This window comes from Dermacentor silvarum, chromosome 3 (assembly GCF_013339745.2).
Source record: "Dermacentor silvarum isolate Dsil-2018 chromosome 3, BIME_Dsil_1.4, whole genome shotgun sequence".
In the NCBI taxonomy this organism is placed as follows: Eukaryota; Metazoa; Arthropoda; class Arachnida; order Ixodida; family Ixodidae; genus Dermacentor; species Dermacentor silvarum.
The window spans coordinates 114,140,004-114,162,590 of record NC_051156.1 but is presented as its reverse complement, the minus strand read 5'-3'; the positions used below and the strand labels follow the sequence as shown (position 1 = coordinate 114,162,590).

General features: G+C 49.3%; 2 protein-coding genes across 2 annotated transcripts in view; one reads left to right on the top strand and one right to left on the bottom strand.

The window, feature by feature from the left end:
- Positions 1 to 22,587, bottom strand: part of LOC119445713 (tigger transposable element-derived protein 4-like) — a 342,546-nt gene that overhangs the window by 303,525 nt on the left and 16,434 nt on the right. The window lies entirely within an intron of this gene.
- On the top strand, positions 6,215 to 21,532 carry LOC119444688 (endothelin-converting enzyme 1). The gene is made up of 3 exons (XM_037709050.2): positions 6,215 to 6,358; positions 15,109 to 15,558; positions 19,925 to 21,532. The coding sequence occupies exons 1-3, from the start codon at positions 6,215 to 6,217 to the stop codon at positions 21,530 to 21,532; spliced, it is 2,202 nt and encodes a 733-aa protein (XP_037564978.1).

The following is a 22,587-nucleotide window of genomic DNA, read 5'->3' as shown; positions in this document are numbered from 1 at the left end:
GTAATTTTGCCGGAAGGAAGTTTCTTGGATACTGCACAACAATGGGCTATCGGCATCTTGTCTAAGTCTGCTGAGGGCAGCACGGGAGTCTGTAAGAATGACGACCTTCAAGGCGTTTAATTCTTCGTGTACGTATTTCCGAGCAACATCAATCGCTGCTAGTTCTGCAGTTGTTGATGAGGTTGGATGTAGTATTCTAAATACCCGTCTGATGCCAGTCGAAGGGCAGAAGAAAGCTGCAGAAGCGCCTTGCGCGTCGCTGTGTACAGATGCCTCCGTGAATACCTCAATATAACCTTCAAATTTTTCAAATAGGTGGGACTGTGCCAATTGAAATAGTGCCGGAACAGGCTGACTAGATTTTTTGTGTATTTCAGGAATTGTCAGATAAATGGGGAAGGACTATTTGTTGCGCTTCTTCGGAGTTGTGAAAGAAGTAGTGTCTCCTGAACTGTCAGTAATGTCCATAAACAATGCCGCCATTTTCCCCATCCGAGAGAATGGGCGCTGAAGCAGCCGATGAATCAGTGCTTGGCCGTCTGATGCTCGGTGCAAACGCTCGATATGGTGTAGCGCTCTCTGGTCTGCTTGCAAGCTCAGGGGCAACTGGTGCGCTTCCGTGAGTAGTGGAACAGATTGCGCCTCACGAGGTAAGCCAAGCATGACTCGGAGGGCAACACGATGGTCCCGTTCCAACTCAGACATCACATTTGGCGGCACGTTCAAGACTGGCAAGGCATACATCACGCCAGAGAGGACAGACGATTGGTATACCTGAAGTGCTGTCGTCTGGTCGCAGCCAGCGCCTCTATCAGTCAAGGCGGCCACATACTTGAGCAGCAACCGGGATTTGCACCGCACAGAGGTAATGGCAGGGCACCAAGAGAGGCGATAATTACGCCCAGGTAGCGGTGGTGTTGTATCCATTGTACCGGTGTCTCTCCGAGGTACAGCCGGCTCATGGTTCGACGAGCCCGTTGCCTTGGATGATACGCAATCGCAGCTGACTTAGCTGGTGAGATCTGCAGACCAACTTCCTCCAAGTACTCTGAAGTCGCATTCAGAGCTCTCTGCAAGATTCCACGAAGACGTGGACCGTGGTACGAAGGACCGCTGATCCACAGTGCAATGTCATCAGCATAGATTGCTATACATATTGGAAAGTCTGCTTCCTGAGGCAATCGGCTTGGAAGTCCAGCAAGTACACTGTTGAAGAGAAGCGGCGACAAGACGCTGCCTTGTGGTACACCGCACTTAACAGGGCGAGAATCACTTGTTGCTCCTCCAACACGCACTTTCATGTGGCGCTCAGATAGAACGTTTTGCACGAAATGAAGCAGTCGACCCGAAATTCCCGCATTCCTAAGGGCGATAATAATCGCCTTATGGGGAACCGAATCGAACGCTTGCTGTATATCCAGGAAGAGCATGTATGCAGAGTGCTTGTTCTCTCGAGCAGACTCTAGAGATGAAACGAGGTCTGCTATGCTATCGAGGGCTGAACGGTGACAACGAAAGCCGCTCATGACATCAGGAAAGAAATTGAGCTCTTGTAGCCTGCCGTCTAGACGAAACAGTACCATTCGTTCCATCAGCTTCATAACATTAGAATTAGCGATATTGGCCGGTAAGACTTTAGGTGTTTTGCAGGGCGGCCGGGCTTTAAGACTGGTATCACCACAGATGATTTCCAATCATTGGGGATCAGAGACGTTCGCCATACTTCGTTATATGCGTCCAAGACATTTTGATGAAAGGCCTCATCGATGTTTCGTAATGCCTGGTACGTAACACCGTCTTCACCAGGGCAGTGCGACGTTTGGAGAGGCTGAGGGCGTGATGCAGCTCTTCGAGAGTAAGTCTGTTTCATCCATCTGGCAGGCTCGACCATAGCAGAACGTTGTGTTGTTCTGACTTGTCAGAGGATTAAGGTCATTGTTTGCGTTGTCACTTGGCATAGGAGGTACGAAAAGGTCGGCAAATGCTTCCGCAAGAATTTTCGGAGTCCGGCCAGTCGTTATGCACAAAGAAGCAGTTGGATTCTTGCAGATCTCAGGAGTGCGAAGAGCCTTCAGTATTCGCCAAACACTTCCAAAGCCATTTGCCGTATGCAATGAACTACACAGTGCTGCCCAGCTCTTTCGACGAAGTTGTTTTGTGTGCCGCCGTATGGCTGCGTCTAGGCGGTTATACACCGTCCAATCGGAGCTTCTTTTAGAGCGATGCGCTCTCCTGTAAGCGCGGCGTCGACAGGCGCGTATCCTCAAGAGCTTAAGATCAGGGTTCGGTTTATCTATGCCCCGCCGTCGTCTTACGGTAGCTTGTTGAAGACACTCGCTCACCAGTTTAAACAACTTGTCGTGCGATGGGGCCTCTGAAATCAGCTGACGGAACTTGTTCCAGTTCGTCACTGTGTAGGCGGCAGTCTGGCGGCTAGGAGTATGTTCTGGAATCAACCAAATTGGTAGGTGATCTGAGCCCCATGGGTCAGATTCACATGACCAGGCGAGACACACATCTCTTGTTGATATCGCAAGGTCGATGGTGGACTGTCCCTTCCCTCTGCCGACAAATGTAGATGAGCCGTCATTGAGTGTTTGTAGATCATGCCTAACAATAAGCTCGTTGATCTCTATCCCATGCTGGTCTTGTTGACGAGAACACCAGCGAGGATGGTGAGCATTGAAGTCCCCGCACAGCACAAATGATGGGCCACACCGAGAGACTAAGAACTCCAATAAGGTGGTGTCTGAAGATCGTGTCGGTCGATAATATATACTTGCCACAGTCGTCGTCGTATCTCTGAGACTCACAGTAACGGCTGTGCATTCAAAATCGGCGTCGCAGATATCACTTGTGTCAATAACTGCAAAATGTAGGTCAGCTCGGATGTATAGCGATGCTTTTGAAGTATTTCGCGGATGCGTGGCGTCCGCACACTGGAAGGATCCGCATGCCGGCACTGTGCATCGAGTGTTGCTGTGGATGCCTACGTAACCAGGAAGTCTGAAATCATCTTTTCTTACATTGGTTTCTTGAAGTGCTATAACATCTGGCGGGCTGTTCATTGCGAGAAGCCGAAGGACTAGGTCCGCATGCCGCGGCCGTAAGGACCTGACATTCCATTGCAGCACAGAGGGACGGGGCTTTCCACGAGCATTCATGTTTCTAGTGAAGTCCGTCAAGCACTGGAACAAGAGCCTCTAGTAGTTGCTCTGCGGCTAATGCTGCTGGTGTCTGACGACCGGCAATCAGAGACCTAACAACGTTGACAAGCATCTTAAGCAGCTTGATAAGTTGTTCGTCATCGTTGACCGAGACCGCTGTAGGCACCCTGTTTACAGAGTTTACTACTGCAGACGGGGACGCCTTGGATGGAGCTGGTTCCGAAGCTCTCGGAGGCGTGATCTTGGCAGATACTGGTTCGGACGCTTTCGATGGAAGCGCCGGCCACGATATCGCAGAGAGACAGAAATTCCGCTTCCCACTTTCCTGCCGACGCGCGTTGTCCTTGCTATTCTTCGTACGTGCGGGTATATCTTCAGTTTTGCCATTTGTAGCCGCTGGACGGGCACTGCGGCTACTCGGCTTCTCTCCTGATGCCTTCTTCTTAGCTTTCTCTTTAAGGAACTTTAGTTTTTTCTTCAGTGTAGGACATTCTTTGTCTGTTGCCAAGTGTTCACCATTACAGTTCGGGCACCGAGATGTCGGACTGTCGCAAGAATTTGCGTCGTGAGTTTGACCACATTTGGCACACACCACAGCACTTGTGCAGAAACCCTGCACATGACCAAGCTTTAAACATTTGCGGCACTGTAAGGGTCTTGGTACGAAAGGCCGAACTGGGTATCGCACTAGTCCAGCCTTTATATGACTAGGCAGTTTTGCACAGTCGAAAAGAATCTTCACACACTTTGACGAGCCGAGCCGTTGAACGCTGATGATTTTGCATGGTGGCGTGCAAACGATCATACTTTTTAACACGTCGTCTTGAAGTTCGAGGTCAACATCGGATATAACGCCAGCTGTTACATCCGCTCCCTGTGGTATGTAAGCCCGCGTGTTGACACCACAGAGTTGAGACAGACCAAGTAGAGTTTGCACCGTCTTCTCATCTGTTGTGTCCACGGCAATGATATTTTTCCTTGGGTTCACTCGAACCTCTTGAATGAGACCCGGTGCCAGTTTGAAGAAGAAATCATGCAATTTCTGTTTGGAGATGGCATTCAGGCTTGCCATCACGTCGACTGGTACGAAGGTTACTGTCGTAGTCACGATGCTGCTGTATATAATGGTTGCTTCGCTTGATGACGATGTCGAAGACTTCCGTCTTGAACGCCGATGCTTAGCAGGTATAAAGGCATCCGAGTCGTCCGACCTGGCGTCAGATTCGGAATCGGCAGCTTCTGATTCCACTGAGGAGCTGAGGCGCTTCCTTGCGACGGGAGGTCTGTCCCTGCCGCTATACGGGTCCACCACCATCTCCTCCATAGCAGGCTTCGCAGGGAGGGCCTCCCAGCAAAGCAGCAGTCTTGAAGGCCCGCACAAACAGTGCTGGGTGTTGCTGATGCACGATTAAACACAAAAAATAGAAAAAAAACTTCACCATCAAAAGGAGCCACCAGCCGAACGCACGAACTTCGTCGTCGTCGATCCAACTCTAATCATCCTTAATGCACCTTAAGCCACCTTTATTGACCTTAATTCACCTCAATACACCCTAATCTACCTAAATCTTCCTTAATCCACCTTAATCGACCTTAATTCACCTCAATCCGCCTTAATCCAATCACTAATCAATCATAGTTACTTCGCTAATTATTATACATCTCGTATACACGGCTGGACATGATGTAAGGCTTTCCCCTTAAACATAGTTTACTCGGCGCCGATCACATCCGTTACATCTTGTAACGGAAATTCATCGCGCAAGCGTGGATAAAACGCTTTCATGTTAAAAAAGTCAGGGAACAGATTGATAAAGCTGGAGTCGTTACACGTGTAGGTAACTGTACAATATGATTATAAAGGTTTAATCAAAGAAGAACAAGAAGAAGCAGGCAATATGCTAGCCTGCGATAGGCCTGTTCGTGGCCTATCCCCCACCGCGGGTTTGTGCCATTAAATAAGACATCACCATCATCATCAGATGTCCTCATCATCCTCATCCTCATCAGCCTATATTTATGTCCTCTGCAGGACAAAGGCCTCTTCCTGTGATCTCCAATTACCCCTGTCTTGCGCTAGCTGATTCCAACTTTCGCCTGCAAATTTCTTAACTTCATCACCCCACCTAGTTTTCTGCCGTCCTCGACTGCGCTTCCCTTCTTTTGAAATCGATTCTGTAACTCTAATGGTCCATCGGTTATTCATCCTGCGCCTTACATGGCCTGCCCAGTTCCATTTTTTCATCTAAATGTCAACTATATATATAGAATCCTAGTTGACATTCTAGTTTATTCATCATCAGATGTATTAAAACCTAATTAGATCGAACAGGCGGCTAGCTATTTGTCGCCGCCCCGTTTCAAAGGAGACGCCAACAAAGAATAATCATGATCATCATACTCTCAATTTAGACTCAATGCGCCGCGTGCTCCGACGAGCTACTGTCCCCCTGTGTGACTTCTCCGATCCGGCATCGACGCGCTTGCATTGCCTTCGGAGTACCCTCAGCGTTCGACCTTTTAGAAGGCAAATATCCTGAGTGCATGATTTCTGTCGTAATTAATCCACGAAGCTGCACGCACTTTTAATGAGTTTTACCAGATATGAGAAAACACTTATAGAAGGCCGGTATCTGCTATTGGGTACGTAAACACTCTTTCCATTAGCCTTTTCCTTCTTTCTTGTTTCCCCCATCCTCTTTCCCCCACCCGTGTGGGGCAGCCAACCTGTCGTTTGTGTAGTTAACCTCCCTGCCTTTCCTTGTTTTTCTCCCTCTCTACGATGTATTCTCCATATTTTCGCTCCTTTCGCTGAGTAAGAACTCAGTTTTATTTTGAAACATATTTCGTTCTTTCGCCGATAGACCATTCACACAACATGTGGCATTCGAGTGTAGACGAAGAAGAGCGCGAGCTTGCACGCAAGAAGAAGCAGAAGAAGCGCGCCGTCGGCAGTCGTTTGGAAGACGTCTCAGCGATACGTTGCATACGGCCCTGACGAACCGCTCACAGCAACGAAACGACGACCCCAAGCGTGGACGACATCCATGTCCGAGGGCGACGAGACGCTCTGGACTGCGCTCGACTCGACTCCCCCGTTGGAACTCCCAAGGCACACGGACAGTCCCCGCTCGGTCCGCGTGGATAGCGGGTACCGGCTCTCACGGATCTCCCGGTCCAGGAGGTCCAGCGTAAGCGCAGTCGTTCTAATAAGAAATACGCTCATCGTAGGCCATTGAGTCGTCATCGTTGCCACAAGCTATATGTCGCTTGCACTGACTTCAGCCTAACCTCCATGTTGGAGGACTAGTACTGAGAAGGGCGTCTATGACGTGGTTGTGTGACGTCACGTGCAAGCTATCTATACCTTGGAGTACAGCCTCATACATAATTACAGTGAACAGTCCTGAATGACGGGACGAACGAGGAACTATACACTCATAGAGGACTGAATCTACACTTCAGTCTTATTCTCCAATTATGGGTCATATTCTCCAGGGAACAGGGCTAAAGGACGGGCTCAGTGTGTTTGTGGTGCCTTGCCTCTCCCACCCTTTAGAGCTTTTCTCTGTAAATACGACGCTTAAACGACTATTTCAGATTAATGCTTCAGTGCTAGCTCAGCTCTGTAATCGCATGAATATGCAAAGGGAGCATTTTCCGATAGCAATTATATGGACACTGCCGGCGAATTTTCACCGTCAGCGTTGCCGCGCGGCTCCGCATATACTTAAGATATGTATGCTGTAGGTTTATACATGCGGAATATGTCGTATATGCCGTATATGAATGCTATGCTATTCAACCATTGGGTTGCTCAAACCCGGTTTTACATTCTAGACTCAATTCCTCCTAATTTTGAGAATCGTGGCCTCCGGACAAAAGTCATAAAACATAGCAATCACAGCGCATGGCCTTTATCATAAATCATCTCAGTTAGTTAAATAATAAAACTGCAAAGCAATATCAGTGTTCAAGCTTGAAAGTGCTGTATTTTACTGGTGCAGCCCATTGCGGGCAACGTAGTGGTGCTTGTGCGATGGCTTTACAAATTCTACAAGGCGTGTTAAAGCTTTTAAGGGTGCCAGGTATTTTGGCGCACAAGGGTATGTGCGTTCGCAAAGTTCAAGCGCAACACTAAACCCCTGCTATCGATTCAGTGCTACATTGCCCATTTTCTTATGAAGGTAACCAGGCAATGGAGACCTGACGCATACAATTCAGTCATTTTGTAACAGCGAAGCTGTTTAAGCCAGCGGTAATTTGCAGTGCGTATCAGGAAACTGCCAAGAAAGAAAATAAACTCTCTTGTCGAGGCGGGATTCGAACCTGCGTACCCCCGGTTACAAAGCGATCGCCGTAACCACTAGGGTATACAGCCAGGCTTGCAGAGCATGCATTTATGCGAACCATATGATTGCGTTCGAGCGTCGTCATGTTCGTCCACAGCTGGCGCGTTCGTACGCTCGGGCTCTGCAAGGTGAAGAGGTTTCGCGCGCTATGAGAGCGAAAGAGAGAGAGACGCATTCACGGAGCGGGTCTCCTGGAACGCAGTATCGGCATTGGAACACGGTGTCGGTGTTGCAAGCTGCACTATGCAACGCGCAGTGACGGCCCTAAGTCCGAGACGCGCGAAAAGACATTATCATCGTCATGTGTAATAAGATGAAAAGTTTGCGCGCACTTCCGGAACATGCTTGGCTACGATCGACCAGCTTCGCTGTTTCAAGCGTTACGCGGCCGAGTGCAAAGTTCTGACCTTGTTTTTTTTTCATTTCAGTTAATTTCTATATCAGAGGAAACAATAAATACAACAGTCACAAAAGTGGTGCTCTGGGGTTATAGCAAAAAGCCATTAAGGCTTGACGAAGGCTTTCACCCCTGTATTCATACGGGCTCCTGAATCTGCTGTACTGTGCTGTTGCATTGAAAGACCGTAAAATGATTGGTTGCAAGCTTGTGATGGCAATTCTATAAGAAATTTCCCATAGCTCTTTTCCTGCAAATGCTGACGATGTCATGTGAAGCGGTATAAAGGATCCGACTGCTATGTCTTTTCAGCATGAATAATGTAACTCCAACTCCCATAAAAGTTAGTTCAGCTGAGCTCACATTTTTCACCATTGCAGTATTTCACAAGCCAAAAAAAAAAAAAAATCGGGGTAGCTTGCACTAGTGGAGCAAGGCTAAAGGCAGCATAGCTGATCGGTTCATAGCTGGTCATGGCTATACGTAGTGATGTTAAGTTATACGAAGTAATTGCAAGTGATGCTAAGTTATACGAAGTGTATAAGCATTTCCTCTTGGTACGTGGCATCGGGGAACGCCTCGCGAAGCACTTGCAGTCCGAGCCCACGTTGCGAAAGTGGGGCGAAAGCTATGCACAGGCACGGCCGGGCTCGACTGCCGCGCGCGCGCGCCAGTCGGGCCCGGCCGTGGGAAAGGGTACGGGCGGGGCGCAGCAGACGAAACACCGGGATGACGTCACGGCGCATGCGCAGTAGCGCGCAGCTAGTGGGAGGTCGGCCGAGCCGCCGCCAGAGCCACCTGCTGCAGTCATGGACACCGCGAGCGTTCGGCGCTAATGCGGGGAAACGGAGAAGTGCGGTTGGTGTCGGCAGCACCTCTGCGCGTTGCCTCGTTGGTGCTGTTACAATTTGTTTCTCTGTCTCTCGCTCTCATTTGCTCTTTCTCTCTCTCAAGCATAACGCGCGACACTCCGCGAGGTGGTTTCTAGGCAGCGGTTACAGTGGCAGGCAGCTGCGGCGTCGCTGGTTGCCATGGCTACGGCACGGCTGGCTTTTCATGAAACACGCACGTTTTACGGCTGGCTTAAACAGCTTCGCTGTTAAAAGCACAGGTGTGCGTGTCTGAGCCTGGCATGCATCGTTTGGGTTTTACTTTGGCTTGACAACCAAGCTGTGACCTGGTTTTGGTTGTGATTTGGCAAACGCGTACGGTTTGGCAGCACAGATTCTTACGTTATCACACGCTACTAAAGCATTGACGGTAGCTATACAAGCTGTTTATCTTGCACTCGGTGCGTTTAAGCCTCCGATTTTCATTGGCGTTTTAACGCTGCGGTATATTGCAACTCGCGCCAGTGCGTTTCTTATGTGTAAGCTATGTAACTCAGCTCTTAAAGTGAGCTTGAACTAGTGCTTACACACATATCAACGTAGGCGGATTATGCATCTCTAACAAAATGAAATCCTTCGCGCATGTATGCCGATCTCGGCGACTGATACATCAGACACAGCGAAGTGGTTTAGGCGAGTCGTCTCATCCTTCAGTAGGACTAGAGGTATCTAACCTGCTGTTCTTAAGGTATATTCGGGCGGTCGTTTCAGAACGATCTGGCAAGCTACAAATGTAATTTAATAGAGCAACTAAGACTTCCAGCTAGCATATGCGTGTTTCAGTGATAAGAAAGCAGGACAGCTTCTTCCATATCGGGTCTCGGTATACAGCTTTTAAGCAGATTTACGCCACCTTCGTAGCATGGCCAGAGCGTTCTCGAACGACCACCCGAATATGTCATTACTGATGATTCATTGTCGACACCCTGGTCAAAGAAGCAGAAGAAGCGTCACGCCGACGCTTCTTCGTGTTTGATACTTACACGCGAAGAGCGTTATTGGATGCTCTACTGCTCCAGGTACAAACCCAGAAAACGGCTGGTTCCGTAAATCTGACCTTCAAACACATCCAAGGTAAAACTCGGTCTTAGGCTGCCACTACTGGCAGCTGCTGCGTACGCCGCGTGGGCAACCTCATCTTGAAAGCGATCTGCGATGTGTACAAAGTACGCCAAGGGCTTGTCGCTTCGTATGCGCTGTGCCTTCGACGCAGCATGAAGGTCAATTCACTCGCTGCTGTTGCCGCGCCAAGCTGCGTCTGTGTGTTGTCTTGTGTTGCAATTGTAGATGCGGCAGTTGTTGACAGCGCCAAGTGGCGTCTGTGCCCATTCCCAAAGCAAGCAAAACCGATAAACAAAAATTACGGATTACAGGCCCGAAACTGCGTAAAGAAAGTTTTATCTGTTCGTGTGAGGTGTACACAAGATAACTTTTATTTTATATTTCTTGGTAATTACGTTCCATAGAAAAAAATCACCGCATATCCACGAAGTGAATGATGATGAGTGGGTGAAGCACCGGGGATCATTCGGGTAACCGTGAATCCCCCGTACATTGCCTTGTGATCAGTGCAGCAGCAAGGCGACGCCGGCAAGCGGACCCAGAGGCGGCGAGAGCGCGGTAAGCGGCGGCAAAACGCCGGAAGCGTTCTCTATACCTGAGGTTGGTGGCACCGATGCTCGGTTCAAGCGCGAGCTTCGCGAGCCCTGAGCTCCGGGTCCGCTTCCCGGCGTTGCCGTTTTGCTGCAGCTTCCCGCGCCCTAGACTTCGGGTCCGCTTGTTGTCTGCGTCGCGGAGCTGCAGCAGCTTTGCGAGCCCTCGACTCCGCTTGCAGTTGAGCCGCCACTCTCGCCTTTTCATACATAGCGGGCGCGCCATTATCAGAAGCGACCATTATTATCCATGGCTGAAGAGAGAAAGAGAGCGCGCGTAGGGAACCACCGCAGCGCCCCTAGCGGACTCCATGAAAACCAGAGCTACGGACGATGAGGGTTGGACAAGGCTCGGCCCTAAGGTGCTTCGCCCTTAAACTCCGGTGCAGGTGGCGTTGCTCATTCGTACAAGTAGGGCTTGCATGTAGGCTCGCTAGTACCAAGTACTTCGGAGTCACTCTCGAGTAACGCCGAATGAATTGACGTGCCGATTGGAAGACTCTTCTCAGCGTTCTCAGCGCAGCAGGAGCAGCGCGCCAAAGCGATAAGCTTTCTTTTTTTATTTGATTTTTCGCTCATTTGGTTGTTAGATATGTTAGGTTAACTGAGAAATCTATAGACATTGTGACAGGCTGATGAAGAAGACGTTTAAGGTTAGTCCGGAGAACACGACGCTCTTAACATCGCGAGCCAACTAATATCTTGTCAGCCACTATACGGCTGTTGCAAATATCCTGTAAATATATTTCGTACTTCTCTCTCCCCCGTAAGATTTTTGGTGGAGGTTGGGGGCTCGAGAGCAAGACGGATTTACGCAGCGGGCGTTCCTTGGCTGCATCTGCAAGACCAGCTCAAGTCGAGGATGCTTCGGGAGAGTCGGCACCCAAGCCCACCGTCATTCTGGCCGAACCACGCGACTCAGGAGCCTTTCCAGGCACCAACAACACTGATATTTAGTTGGCTTCAACTTTATGAGCAGGTGCGCGCAAGCAACCACTCGGACCAGACCATCTTGGTAGCTAATTTGTTATTTTGCCTCGCGGTAACGGCACGCGTCTGGTCTGTGACCGACGAGGAGGAACTTACCAGCTCGGACATTTGTAAACAGAAGCTCAAGGATTTGTTCCGTAAGCCTATTGGACGTCAGCGAGCCGCCAAAAATAACCTCGCTTCGCGTGTCTAGATGTGCACCGAGTCCTGCCTTACGTACATCAAGGACGTGCTCGCTCTGTGCCGCAAAGTGGATCTGAGGATGTCTGAAGCTGATAAAGTCGCGCATGTCATTAAGGAAACAGCAGGTGATGCCTTTCACCTCCTTGTGTTTAAGAATTATTCCACTGTGCAAGCCATAATTGCCGAATGCCGCCGGTTTGAACAAGCCAAGAGCCGCCGCATTGCCCACCCATTTCCCTGCCTTCCCAACACGGCTGCTACGACCACCTGCGAAGACCTCCACAGTCTGCCCACGCCAAATTGTTCTGACCACATCGTACACATCATCCCGCGTGAAATAGAAGCCGCATCTCCTATCACAACCCCAAACCTTGGCCCCGACAATTGCCAGGCGACCGTTTCACTGATCCAGACCGTCGTGCGCCAGAAATTAGCCAACGTTAGCTTGACCAACGCCTGCTCAATTAATTGGCCTTGCACTTCGTCCACCGCTGTCACACGCAACAGAAACCTGATTGCTCCAACCTGATTGCACAACCCAGCCGAATGGCGCACTCCAGACGACAGGCCTATATGCTTCACTTGTGGCCGTATCGGCCATATTTCACTTCATTGCCGCTCTTCATTCGACCCATTGGCCCTAACCCCAACCCACCGTCCGCCTCCTGCTGCTTCTCGCTTTGGGAAAACTAACGCACTTTTGGAAAACTAACCGCTGCAGCACCTGGAGGTGATACTGCTATATAACGACCCGACGCCAAAATCCTCTTCTGGCACTGCCGACACACCGGATCTCCATCAAACTGAAAGTGGATGGTGTACCTGTACGGTTCTGACTGACACTTGCACGCACGTATCTGTGACAAATGCTAAGCTCAGCAATCGTCTCAAAAAAGTCCTCACTCCTGCCCCGTCGCCTGTAGTCCGTGTCGCCGACGGTTCAACACCGGCCTTTATTGGCATGTGTCCGGCTCGTGTGAGTGTCGCCGGACATCATACTTCTGCTTTATACTTTGTTCTATAACACTGTCCTCACGACCTGATCTTGGGACTTAACTTGCTGTCAACACATGCCGCATTGGTAGATTGTGCTGCTGGTGTTATGCAACTCTCTCTACCTGTTGTTATTCATCCTACCATTAGTGCTCCGATCCGGCTATGTTTCACAGAGCATTTTCGCCTCCCTCACCTTGCCGTTACCTACATAGGTGTTTCTCCCGTTCCACCTATTGAGCCTTTTCGCGGCGATCCCGTGGGCGCTGCCATGTTTGATCACGTGGTGACGCGTCCATTGCATGCCTCAACTGCCTCCGTTGCCTCCTCGTTTGTAATGGAAGTGTATCACGCCGGCGCGGCTTAGAAAACCTCTGTTCTGGGAGATATCTTAAAGGTACCTGGGAGAACGATACGAAGCTTTGATCACAGCTTCAGAGGACATGCAAAAGCGCTTTCGGAGCTGATTAACCTATGTTCAAACGGCGCAAGCAGCGTATATTGTGCTTGTTCTAAAAGCGGGGCTAAATACGTATTTCAAGCTATCAACATTCCGCTCATGAATTGAATCAGGATTAGTATGTTTTGCTCTGTGTATTTTATTTGGCAAATATTTTGAAGCAGCGGCTTGTCAGTTTCTGACACAGTGAAGTTCCTCGGTGCGGCCACTTTCTGATTATTTTCTGCCTAATCGCGCGCGGGTGTGCTCAGTTCCGATAGATTTGTTCTTGCTGCGCACAAGGCTTGAAACGTAGCTGTTCTGGACATTTCAATACCTTGTAGCAAATGCATATTATCGTAACTCGCTTACTCTTGTGGACCTTCACGGAACATTCAACTTCGACCATTCGTGCGCTATTGATGTAGTATCGTCACTTACTGTGCGTATATAGCACGCATATATTCAAGTGTGCGCCCATTCACTTGTTCTCGACACGTTGGCGAAAGAGTGGATGTAAGTTTCCGTGCTGGTTGGGGTAGATGTGCGTAAATATTGTGCGTGAAACCTACTATGACAGGAGGCGGCGCTACTCCCGTTATCATTGTTTAAAGAGCAGTACTCAATCTTGTCAACGTACCGGGGCTGAAGCCCTTCCTTTGAAGGTTATCAATACAACGCAGGCGGATGAACAAATTTTTGTATCCTCGAGGAAAGCCGTACATCTCGAAGTGCCGGAAACACGTACGGACAATTGCAGCAGCGGTCCGCGAACTTGGCCCCACATTCCTTAATATGCCAGTCACTATTTTTGCAGCCAACTACTGCATACGTCTTCAATCCACTGGATTCAAACCAGAGTGAAAGAGCACAGTACGTTAGCGAAAACTCAGTAGCATTTCCGACAGCTGATCGCACAGAAGCAAGGTAGAAGCGGTAATATTTTCCTATTCGTGCGTGGTCGCTGAGGAGAGGTATGGCGCGCCATTGTAAGCACCATCTCGTTTCTCTAAAACAAACTGCTCCGCGAAAAAGGTCAATACCAGACGGTGAGTACATCGTATACCCCAATCCGGATGTCCTGCTCTCGAATTCTTTCGCGTTTCCTCACACCGTCATTACCTTTACGGGCAACACGTCCTGTCCTCTGCTTGTGAACTTTGGACTTCGTGCGCAAGTTCTCCCGCGCGGCATATCCTTTGCGCAAATCAAGCAGGACGAATACTACCACATTTCGGCTTTAACCTGTGACAGCTCCTCGCGTGCAACTCTTGCTTCGCCTCCTGCTCCTTCAGATTTGAATGCCTTAGTGAAAATGATTGCTCCCAACTTCCCGCCCCTGCGTGCTCATGAACTGCGTTGTCTCCTCGCCTCGTACTACGACATATTCGACTTTGGAGACCATCCTCTAAAACAAACACCTGTTGTCAAGCATCGAATCAACACCGGCGATGCGAGCACTCTGTGTGTGTTTGTATGCGTCATTAGTATGTGGTATTACGAGACCACCACAACAGGTTTCGTTGGCTTGGCGAGTCTCCTTTTCCACTTCCGAGGTCGCGCTGCAATCGGTGTGCGTTTGAACTGCGCATGGTTGCGATGAAAGCTAAGGTAATCATTATTTGTAGCGCTCACGGGGAATTTAGGCTCCATGGCGTAGTTACTGGGTCAACAACTATGCAACAAAGCAATAGAATTGAGACAAAATTCCCTGTCAGTACTCATTTATTAGTATCATACGCGTGCAGCTACCAGTTAGACTTGACGTTTCGGTCGCCTCCGACATTTAGCTCCGCTGGCGCTATTTCAGTTGGTTGATGTCATACATTGATTCCCGTAATAATTACCAGTTAAATACATGACGATTCGCCTACTTCAGTTGTTTCCCAATGACGTATTTGTGTCACGTCATAGATATAGGTTACGCGAAACCAACCGCCCTGGAAACGACAGGGCACGTTTCCGCGAGGCATGCCAACTCTGATCGCTTTCACTTGCGGCTTGTCCTGTGTGCGCGACCCGATCATCTGCCTTCTCGCATGCAGGACCACTCCCGCCGCATCTCTTCTCTGCTCTACCAGAGCCGCAAGCACTCTTCGCGCATCTTCTTCTACGGCGCCGTGCTGCTCTCGCTGGTGGTGCTCTCCAGCTTCGTCGTGTTCTTCTTCCTCCGCGAGATCAAGGCCGTCATGGTGGCCCGGCACGCCGTCGACGTGTGCGGCACCGACGACTGCATGCTGCACGCCAGCGAACTGCGCGCCCGCATGAACGCCGCGGCCGACCCGTGTCACAGCCTGCACGCCTTCGTCTGCGGCGGTGGCCCGAGGGCCTCGCAGCGAGAAGAGGAGAGGCGATCGATGCGAATGTACGGCGAGGTCATGGCCTACGACTCGCAGAAGTACCTCACGGCCGGCAACTGCAGCCACCGCAAGTCTCGCGCCGACGCAAAGGCAATGTCCGCGTACGCGACGTGCCTGAAGCGGACGCCTTCCGAAGTGAGTGCGCTAAACCTTTACGGTGCGGCCTTTAATACCGGCCTGCACAGGCTGGTGGTAGTGGCGCCAGTAGCCATACCGGGGACAATTCGAAAGAACGCCACAGCCTCCGTATATGAGCGTTTTAGCGCGCTGGCGCTCCATCGTTACACCGGTATCGCTATAACCACTGCAGCCACCTTCCAGCTTTGCAGGCACTAGCTAAGCCACGGTAGATGATTCAGGCGCAGATTAGCTAATATGTTCAAAGTTGGCTGGTGGGTAGAGGATGAAGTACAAAGGGTAGATTTGTAGCGCTATGCTAAAGTTATGCGTTGCCATCGGCAAGAGTCACATACAGCCATTACCGATATTGCCATCACAATCACAGAGGGGGGGGGGGGGGGGGGGGGGGGGTGAAGGGTCATTTTGTTTTAGAACTCTTTCAGTAACACTTAACGCACTTGCCGCGCGATACATTCCTTTGCACAGTGTAAGTTAAGCAATGTCTGTGGACTGAATGCGCTATTGACACACTGTACCGACAGTACAGGGGCCTCGCTACGGTTTTTTGAGGCAGTACGGCTTGCGGTACATTGCTTCCGTTGACTGGACATCGGTGGATGTAATTTAAAGCTGTGGTAAAATGACAGGCAAGGCGTCTAAAAGCGTAACGCACAAAAAAAAAGATTAAGAAGATCAGCATCAGCATCAAGTCAGCATCATTATCCATTAGGTACTTTTCGCTAGAGTCTTGTGTGGTAGGTCGCGACCTGGCAATTTTCCGAAAAAGAGAGTTACTGACACTGACATTGCTGCCAACAAACAACTGTTAAGCTTTCAAGAGAAAAGAGCGCAGTTAGACACTATTTCACTAGTTGGACAATGATTACGAACGCTCGTCTATTAGAGCTAATCATCAGAGACATGAGAGTAGACATTTCTTGCATCGTATAGTGTCACTGAGAACCACCGCTACGTGATAACACGGTCCACACGACACTCTTATTTATCAGAAAAATTAAAATAGCACTTCTATATTCGAGCTCCAAAATTAGCAGCAAGCATCTACAGCCACTCGTAAAAGAATACATGCATGCTATCCAATTGCATATCAACAGACATTCTATTCAAAGCAACAGAAAGTCGATAGGAAAAAACATCAGTACCTCTATAATGACCTTTGTAAGATACTACTGCATACATTTAACCGACACAGCAAATATATATATATATATATATATATATATATATATATATATATATATATGGCAAGCGCGTAAACTTGTATTCAGAGGTTATTCATATACCAGGTCTGTTAGAAAAGTATCCAACCTTTGGCCGAAGAAAAAAAAAACTGGCATAATTTGAGCGTTGGAAACCTAATCACCCTCAAAGTAGTCTCTTTGGGACTCCACACACTTCTCCCAGCGGCGCTGCCATAGTTGGAAGCATTCCGAGAAGGCCCTCTTTCGGAATGGAGTTTAGCTCAGCTGTCGTTGCAGCCATAATGTCCTCTCTTGTCTGAAATCGCGCTCCTTTCAATGGCCTCTTGATTTTGGGAAACATCCAGAAGTCGCAGGGCGCCATATCAGGAGAGTAAGGAGCCTGTTGAAGTACAGGAGTCTGGTTTTCCGCCAAAAAAGTCTGAATCAAGTGCGAGGAATGTGCAGCAGCATTGTCGCGATGGATGCCCCAATTTCCTGTTGACCACAACTCCGGTCTCTTGCGCCGCACAGCATCACGTAGGCGACGGAGGACATCCCTGTAGTACGCTTTGGTGATTGTTTAACCCTGTGGTGCGTACTCGTGGTGTACCACACCGCGGGAGTCAAAGAAAGCAGTCAGCATCACTTTGACGTTGCTGCACACTTGGCCTTGGCCTTCTTTGGTCTTGGTGACGTGGAATGCTTCCACTGTGACGACTCGTGACTGGGATTTGGTTTCCGGGTCGTACCCGTATACCCAAGACTCGTCACCAGTGATTATGGTGTTCATGAAGTAGGGGTCACTGTTTGTGGAATCCAGCATGCCCTGTGAGTCTTCAACACGAAGTTGCTTTTGCTCCACCGTGAGCAGCTCCGGCACGAATTTCGCCGCAACTCTCTTCATGGTCAAATCTTCGGTCATAATGGAATGTGCAAAAAAAGTGCTGATGCCCACCTCTTCCGCAATTTCTCGGATAGTGACACGACGGTCCCGCATCACCACAGCGTTATCTTCGGCAATGACCGGATCATTTCGGCATGTTGATGGCCGACCGGAGCGTGGCTCGCTTCCCACCGATGTGCGGCCTACTTTAAACCGGTTGTCATCATCATCATCATCATCAGCCTATATTTATGTCCACTGCAGGACGAAGGCCTCTCCCTGCGATCTCCAATTACCCCTGTCTTGCGCTAGCGTATTCCAACTTGCGCCTGCGAATTTTCTAACCTCATCATCCCACCTGACTTTCTGCCGTCCTCGACAGCGCTTCCCTTCTCTTGGTATCCATTCTGTAACCCTAATGGTCCACCGGTTATCCATCCTACGCATTACATGGCCTGCCCAGCTCCATTTCTTCCGCTTAATGTCAACTAGAATATCGTCTACCCCCGTTTGTTCTCTGATCCACAACGCTCTCTTCCTGTCTCTTAACGTTACTCCTAAGATTTTTCGTTCCATTGCTCTTTGTGCGGTCCTTAACTTGTTCTCGAGCTTCTTTGTTAACCTCCAAGTTTCTGCCCCGTATGTTAGCACCGGTAGAATGCAATGATTGTACACTTTTCTTTTCAACGACAGTGGTAAGCTCCCAGTCAGGATTTGGCAATGCCTGCCGTATGCACTCCAACCTAATTTTATTCTTCTGTAAATTTCTTTCTCATGATCAGGGTCCCCTGTGAGTAATTGACCTAGATAAACATATTCCTTTACAGATTCTAGAGGCTGACTGGCGATCCTGAATTCTTGTTCCCTTGCCAGGCTATTGAACATTATTTTTGTCTTCTGCATATTCATCTTCAACCCAATTCTTGCACTTTCTCGATGAAGGTCCTCAATCATTTGTTGTAATTCCTCTCCATTGTTGCTCAATAGGACAATGTCATCTGCAAACCGAAGATTGCTGAGATATTCGCCATCGATCCTCACTCCTAATCCTTCCCAGTCTAAGAGCTTGAATACTTCTTCTAAGCATGCAGTGAATAGCATTGGAGAAATTGTGTCTCCTTGCCTGACCCCTTTCTTGATAGGTATCTTTCTGCTTTTCTTGTGGAGAACCAAGGTAGCTGTGGAATCATTGTAGATATTTGCCAAGATATTCACGTATGCCTCCTCCACTCCTTGATTACGCAATGCCTCTATGACTGCTGATATCTCTACTGAATCGAATGCCTTTTCATAATCTATGAAAGCCATATAGAGAGGTTGATTGTACTCCGCAGATTTCTCGATTACCTGATTGATGGCATGGATATGGTCCATCGTAGAATATCCCTTCCTGAAGCCAGCCTGTTCCCTTGGTTGACTGAAGTCAAGTGTTGTCCTGATTCTATTGGAAATTATCTTGGTGAATATTTTATACAATACTGAAAGCAAGCTAATGGGTCTGTAATTCTTCAGTTCTTTAACGTCTCCCTTCTTATGGATAAGTATAATGTTGGCGTTCTTCCAGCTCTCTGGTACACTTGAAGTTGTGAGGCATTGCGTATAAAGGGCCGCAAGCTTTTCAAGCATGATATCTCCTCCATCTTTGATTAAATCTACTGTTATTCCATCTTCTCCAGGCGCTTTTCCCCTGGTCATGTCTTTCAAGGCCCTTCTAACTTCATCGCTAGTTATAGAAGGAGCTTCTGTATCCGGTTCATCACTATTTCGAATGGAAGAAGCTTGGCTGTTTTGGCTACTGTACAGGTCAGTATAGAATTCTTCTGCTGCTTTTACTATGTCATCGAAATTGCTGATGATATTACCATGCTTATCTTTCAGTGCATACCTCTTGCCTTGTCCTATGCCTAGTTTGTACCACTCCTTAATATGTGTGCTGCTCATAGTATCGTCACTGAAAGCCGTCTGAATCTTCCGAATGGTTTCCACTTCGCTGTCGCCTAGTTTCTGGCAGTAGCGCTGCTTCAGTCGCTCCGTCACTTTCCTTGCAATAAAAGAACCGACGAGAGCACTGCGCACTACCTCACTCGAGTAAAAATTCGCGAATGCGCACGAAGATTCAAGATGCAAGCGCGCTTGTTTCATATCTATCGGGTGTTCGCAGAAAAGAAAAAATAAGGTCGGATACTTTTTTAACAAACTTCGTAGGTAAAATTATGCGGCGGAAGTCATATTAGCATACGCACGAAGCGAGCATCGAGGTCAGTGGCTGCATTTGAGAGGTTTCTTACATATGCAGTCAGAAACACAAGCGGCCCACTTTGTGGACTTCATGAAGGAGCGACGGATACCGTGGCCACACGACCCTCCGGAGAACGTCGACCTCTTGGACGTCCTGCTGGATCTGGTGGTCAATTGGAGGGTCGCCCTGCTCTTCGACCTCAGACGAAGCACGAGGAAGTTCCACACGGCCAGCTTCGTATTCCAGGAGCCCGGACCGCTGATCGAATTACGAAGGCAGCAGGTGGGTCACGTGTACGAGAACGAGGAGGACACCGAGCACCTGATTACGAGAGCCGCAACGTTCCTCGCAAAAGGCGGAGGGAACATCACCAAGGAGGAGATCGACGCCCTGCGTCGCGACGAGTTGACGCTTACGTCGAATCTGGCGGCATGCAGCGACGAACGCGGAAAGGACGTTCTCGTCACCTTGAAACAGGTCCAGGACATGGCTCCCAACATGAAGCCCCAGTCCTGGCTGACGCTTCTCAAACGTCACCTGAACGACGACTCGTTGACGTCAGAAACTACGGTCTTCGCGTACGACGAGCAGCGCCTCGAGGCACTGTCAGAAGCTCTCACCTTGCTTCCTCCGGCGAGAAGTCTCAACGTGGTCGGGTGGCTGTTTGCTTACGCTTACATCTGGGTCGTGAACCCGGACTTCGATCAGCTTCGGCACAGCTACGACAACGAATCCGACTACGTGCTCACCAAGACGCTCTGCTTTCTCGCCGTCCACGAATCGTTCGGCCTGCTGCAGATACTGCACAACTTCGTCAAGCGCTTCGAGCACGGCGAGATCCAGATGACCTCGAACGTGTTGCAGAACACCGTCGACACACTCGTGCAGCTGGCCCAAAACTCGGACGCCATCACAGAACCGGCCAAGGCGACGGCCGTGGCGAAGATCAAAGGTCTGTGCCAAGAACGGTGCGCCGTGAGGGTGTCCAACAGGCGTATCCTGGACTGGCTGTACAAGAGCTTTCCCAACAGTTCATCGAGCTTCTTCGACGCCTGGATCAGCACACGAAAGGCGCTCGTGGCCCTGCTCAAGTCCGGCAATCCTCACCCGGTGATGACGGCCCGGTTCAAGTGGCGCACGCAGAATATCCACTATCTGCACTCCATCAACTTCCTGCAGGTCAGAATGTTCGCCTTCTACCTGCCTTTCTTCTACATCCACGGCTCCTCCTCAATGTCGTACAGCGGACTGGGCTTCCAGATGGCCAGCAGCATCGTCAATGCTATCGTCGGACGTGGCCGAAGCATCGACGAGGACCTTTCGAGGCGGTTCTGGTGGTCGTCGCTCAAGAGCTGCCGTTGGGACGAGGCCAGCTCGGTGCACGACAAGCGCTTCATCAAGGAACTGTTTGCCCTCAGGCTGACTGTCAAAGCCCTGGAAAGCACGGCCGACGGTGACAAGGCGTACTCGCAGCTGCAGTCCTTGGAGACGCTGACGGGCAGGCAGACCTTCTACGCCAGCTTCTGCAGCCGATTCTGCCATCGCGTCGACGGCGAGAACTGGTGCAACCTCGCCATGCACGAAGACGGTTATAGCCGTGCCTTTGGCTGCCATTACGTGTGGCCCAGATACATGAAAGTTGAACCAGAGTGCCTTGTTGTCTAGTGGCGCACTTCAGGCGCTATTCCCGCTTTTCATGTGCGCTCTCATGTATGTCGTGAACTGCGCCAACAAGGAACATGTGTTCCGTAGTGACTGAGTGACGGATGCAATACTGTGCAATGCTATGTGGCAATGCAATGCTATCACGTAAAGCAACCCAACAGCAGCTTTCACCCGCTTTATTACTAGTGTTTAGTCAGACGCATATTTCATTAGGTTGTTCCTGCCGACCTGTGTAGTCACAGCATGCAGGTATAGTTTATTTTCATATCGCAAGACTCACCCGAAGTGTGTTTGTCAGCATTTGTTTTTTGCGACAAGTCTGCAATGAAACTAATCTCGATCAGATTACGCTTTATTTTATTCAAGCAAAGTGTAATTCCTAATTAGTTTTAAATATATGTCATGAGCAAAGAAATTACTACTGTTGCCTTTTGTTATAGTATTAATATATCTTTTTATCAGCGCTCCTGGACATAGGCTACTCTAAAACCTACTCAATGAAATCGGTAACCGCAAGGGCGCCGCCATGTTGCACCGCTGTGCAGGTACAGAAGACGAGATGCGAGTCAGATGAGACGCTCAAGCAAACGCGATCTTGAGCCTTCCTCGGTATGGTGGCATCATCTAGGGGCCGTGTTCTGAAACGTTCCATTACGGCGATAGTTCGCCTTTCGCCTTCAGGCACGCACTGATTGGCTGGTACAGCAAAATTGAGTGACGTCTGGCTCAACGAGCCAATTAGCTCATCCAATTTTAAAGGAAAGCCTGCTTTAAGTCAAAAGCTGAAGAAGCCATTTTATCATCTTTCACATTAGGAGAAAGTCCCCCTGCAGGCAGTAAAGGCAAAGGTCAGAAAGTTATGTAAAAAATTAAATTTCGACGGTTTAGTTAAATACATAGAAAAAAGCGAATGCACGAGCCTGCATATGTTTTCAGCGCGAAAACGCACAAACTAGGCATTCCGCTAAGGGTAATTGTTTCAGAAAAGGGTATGTGGCAAACAAGCGTATCTTTGTTTTTGCGGAAAAACTTAACTTATTAAAAGTAAATTACCC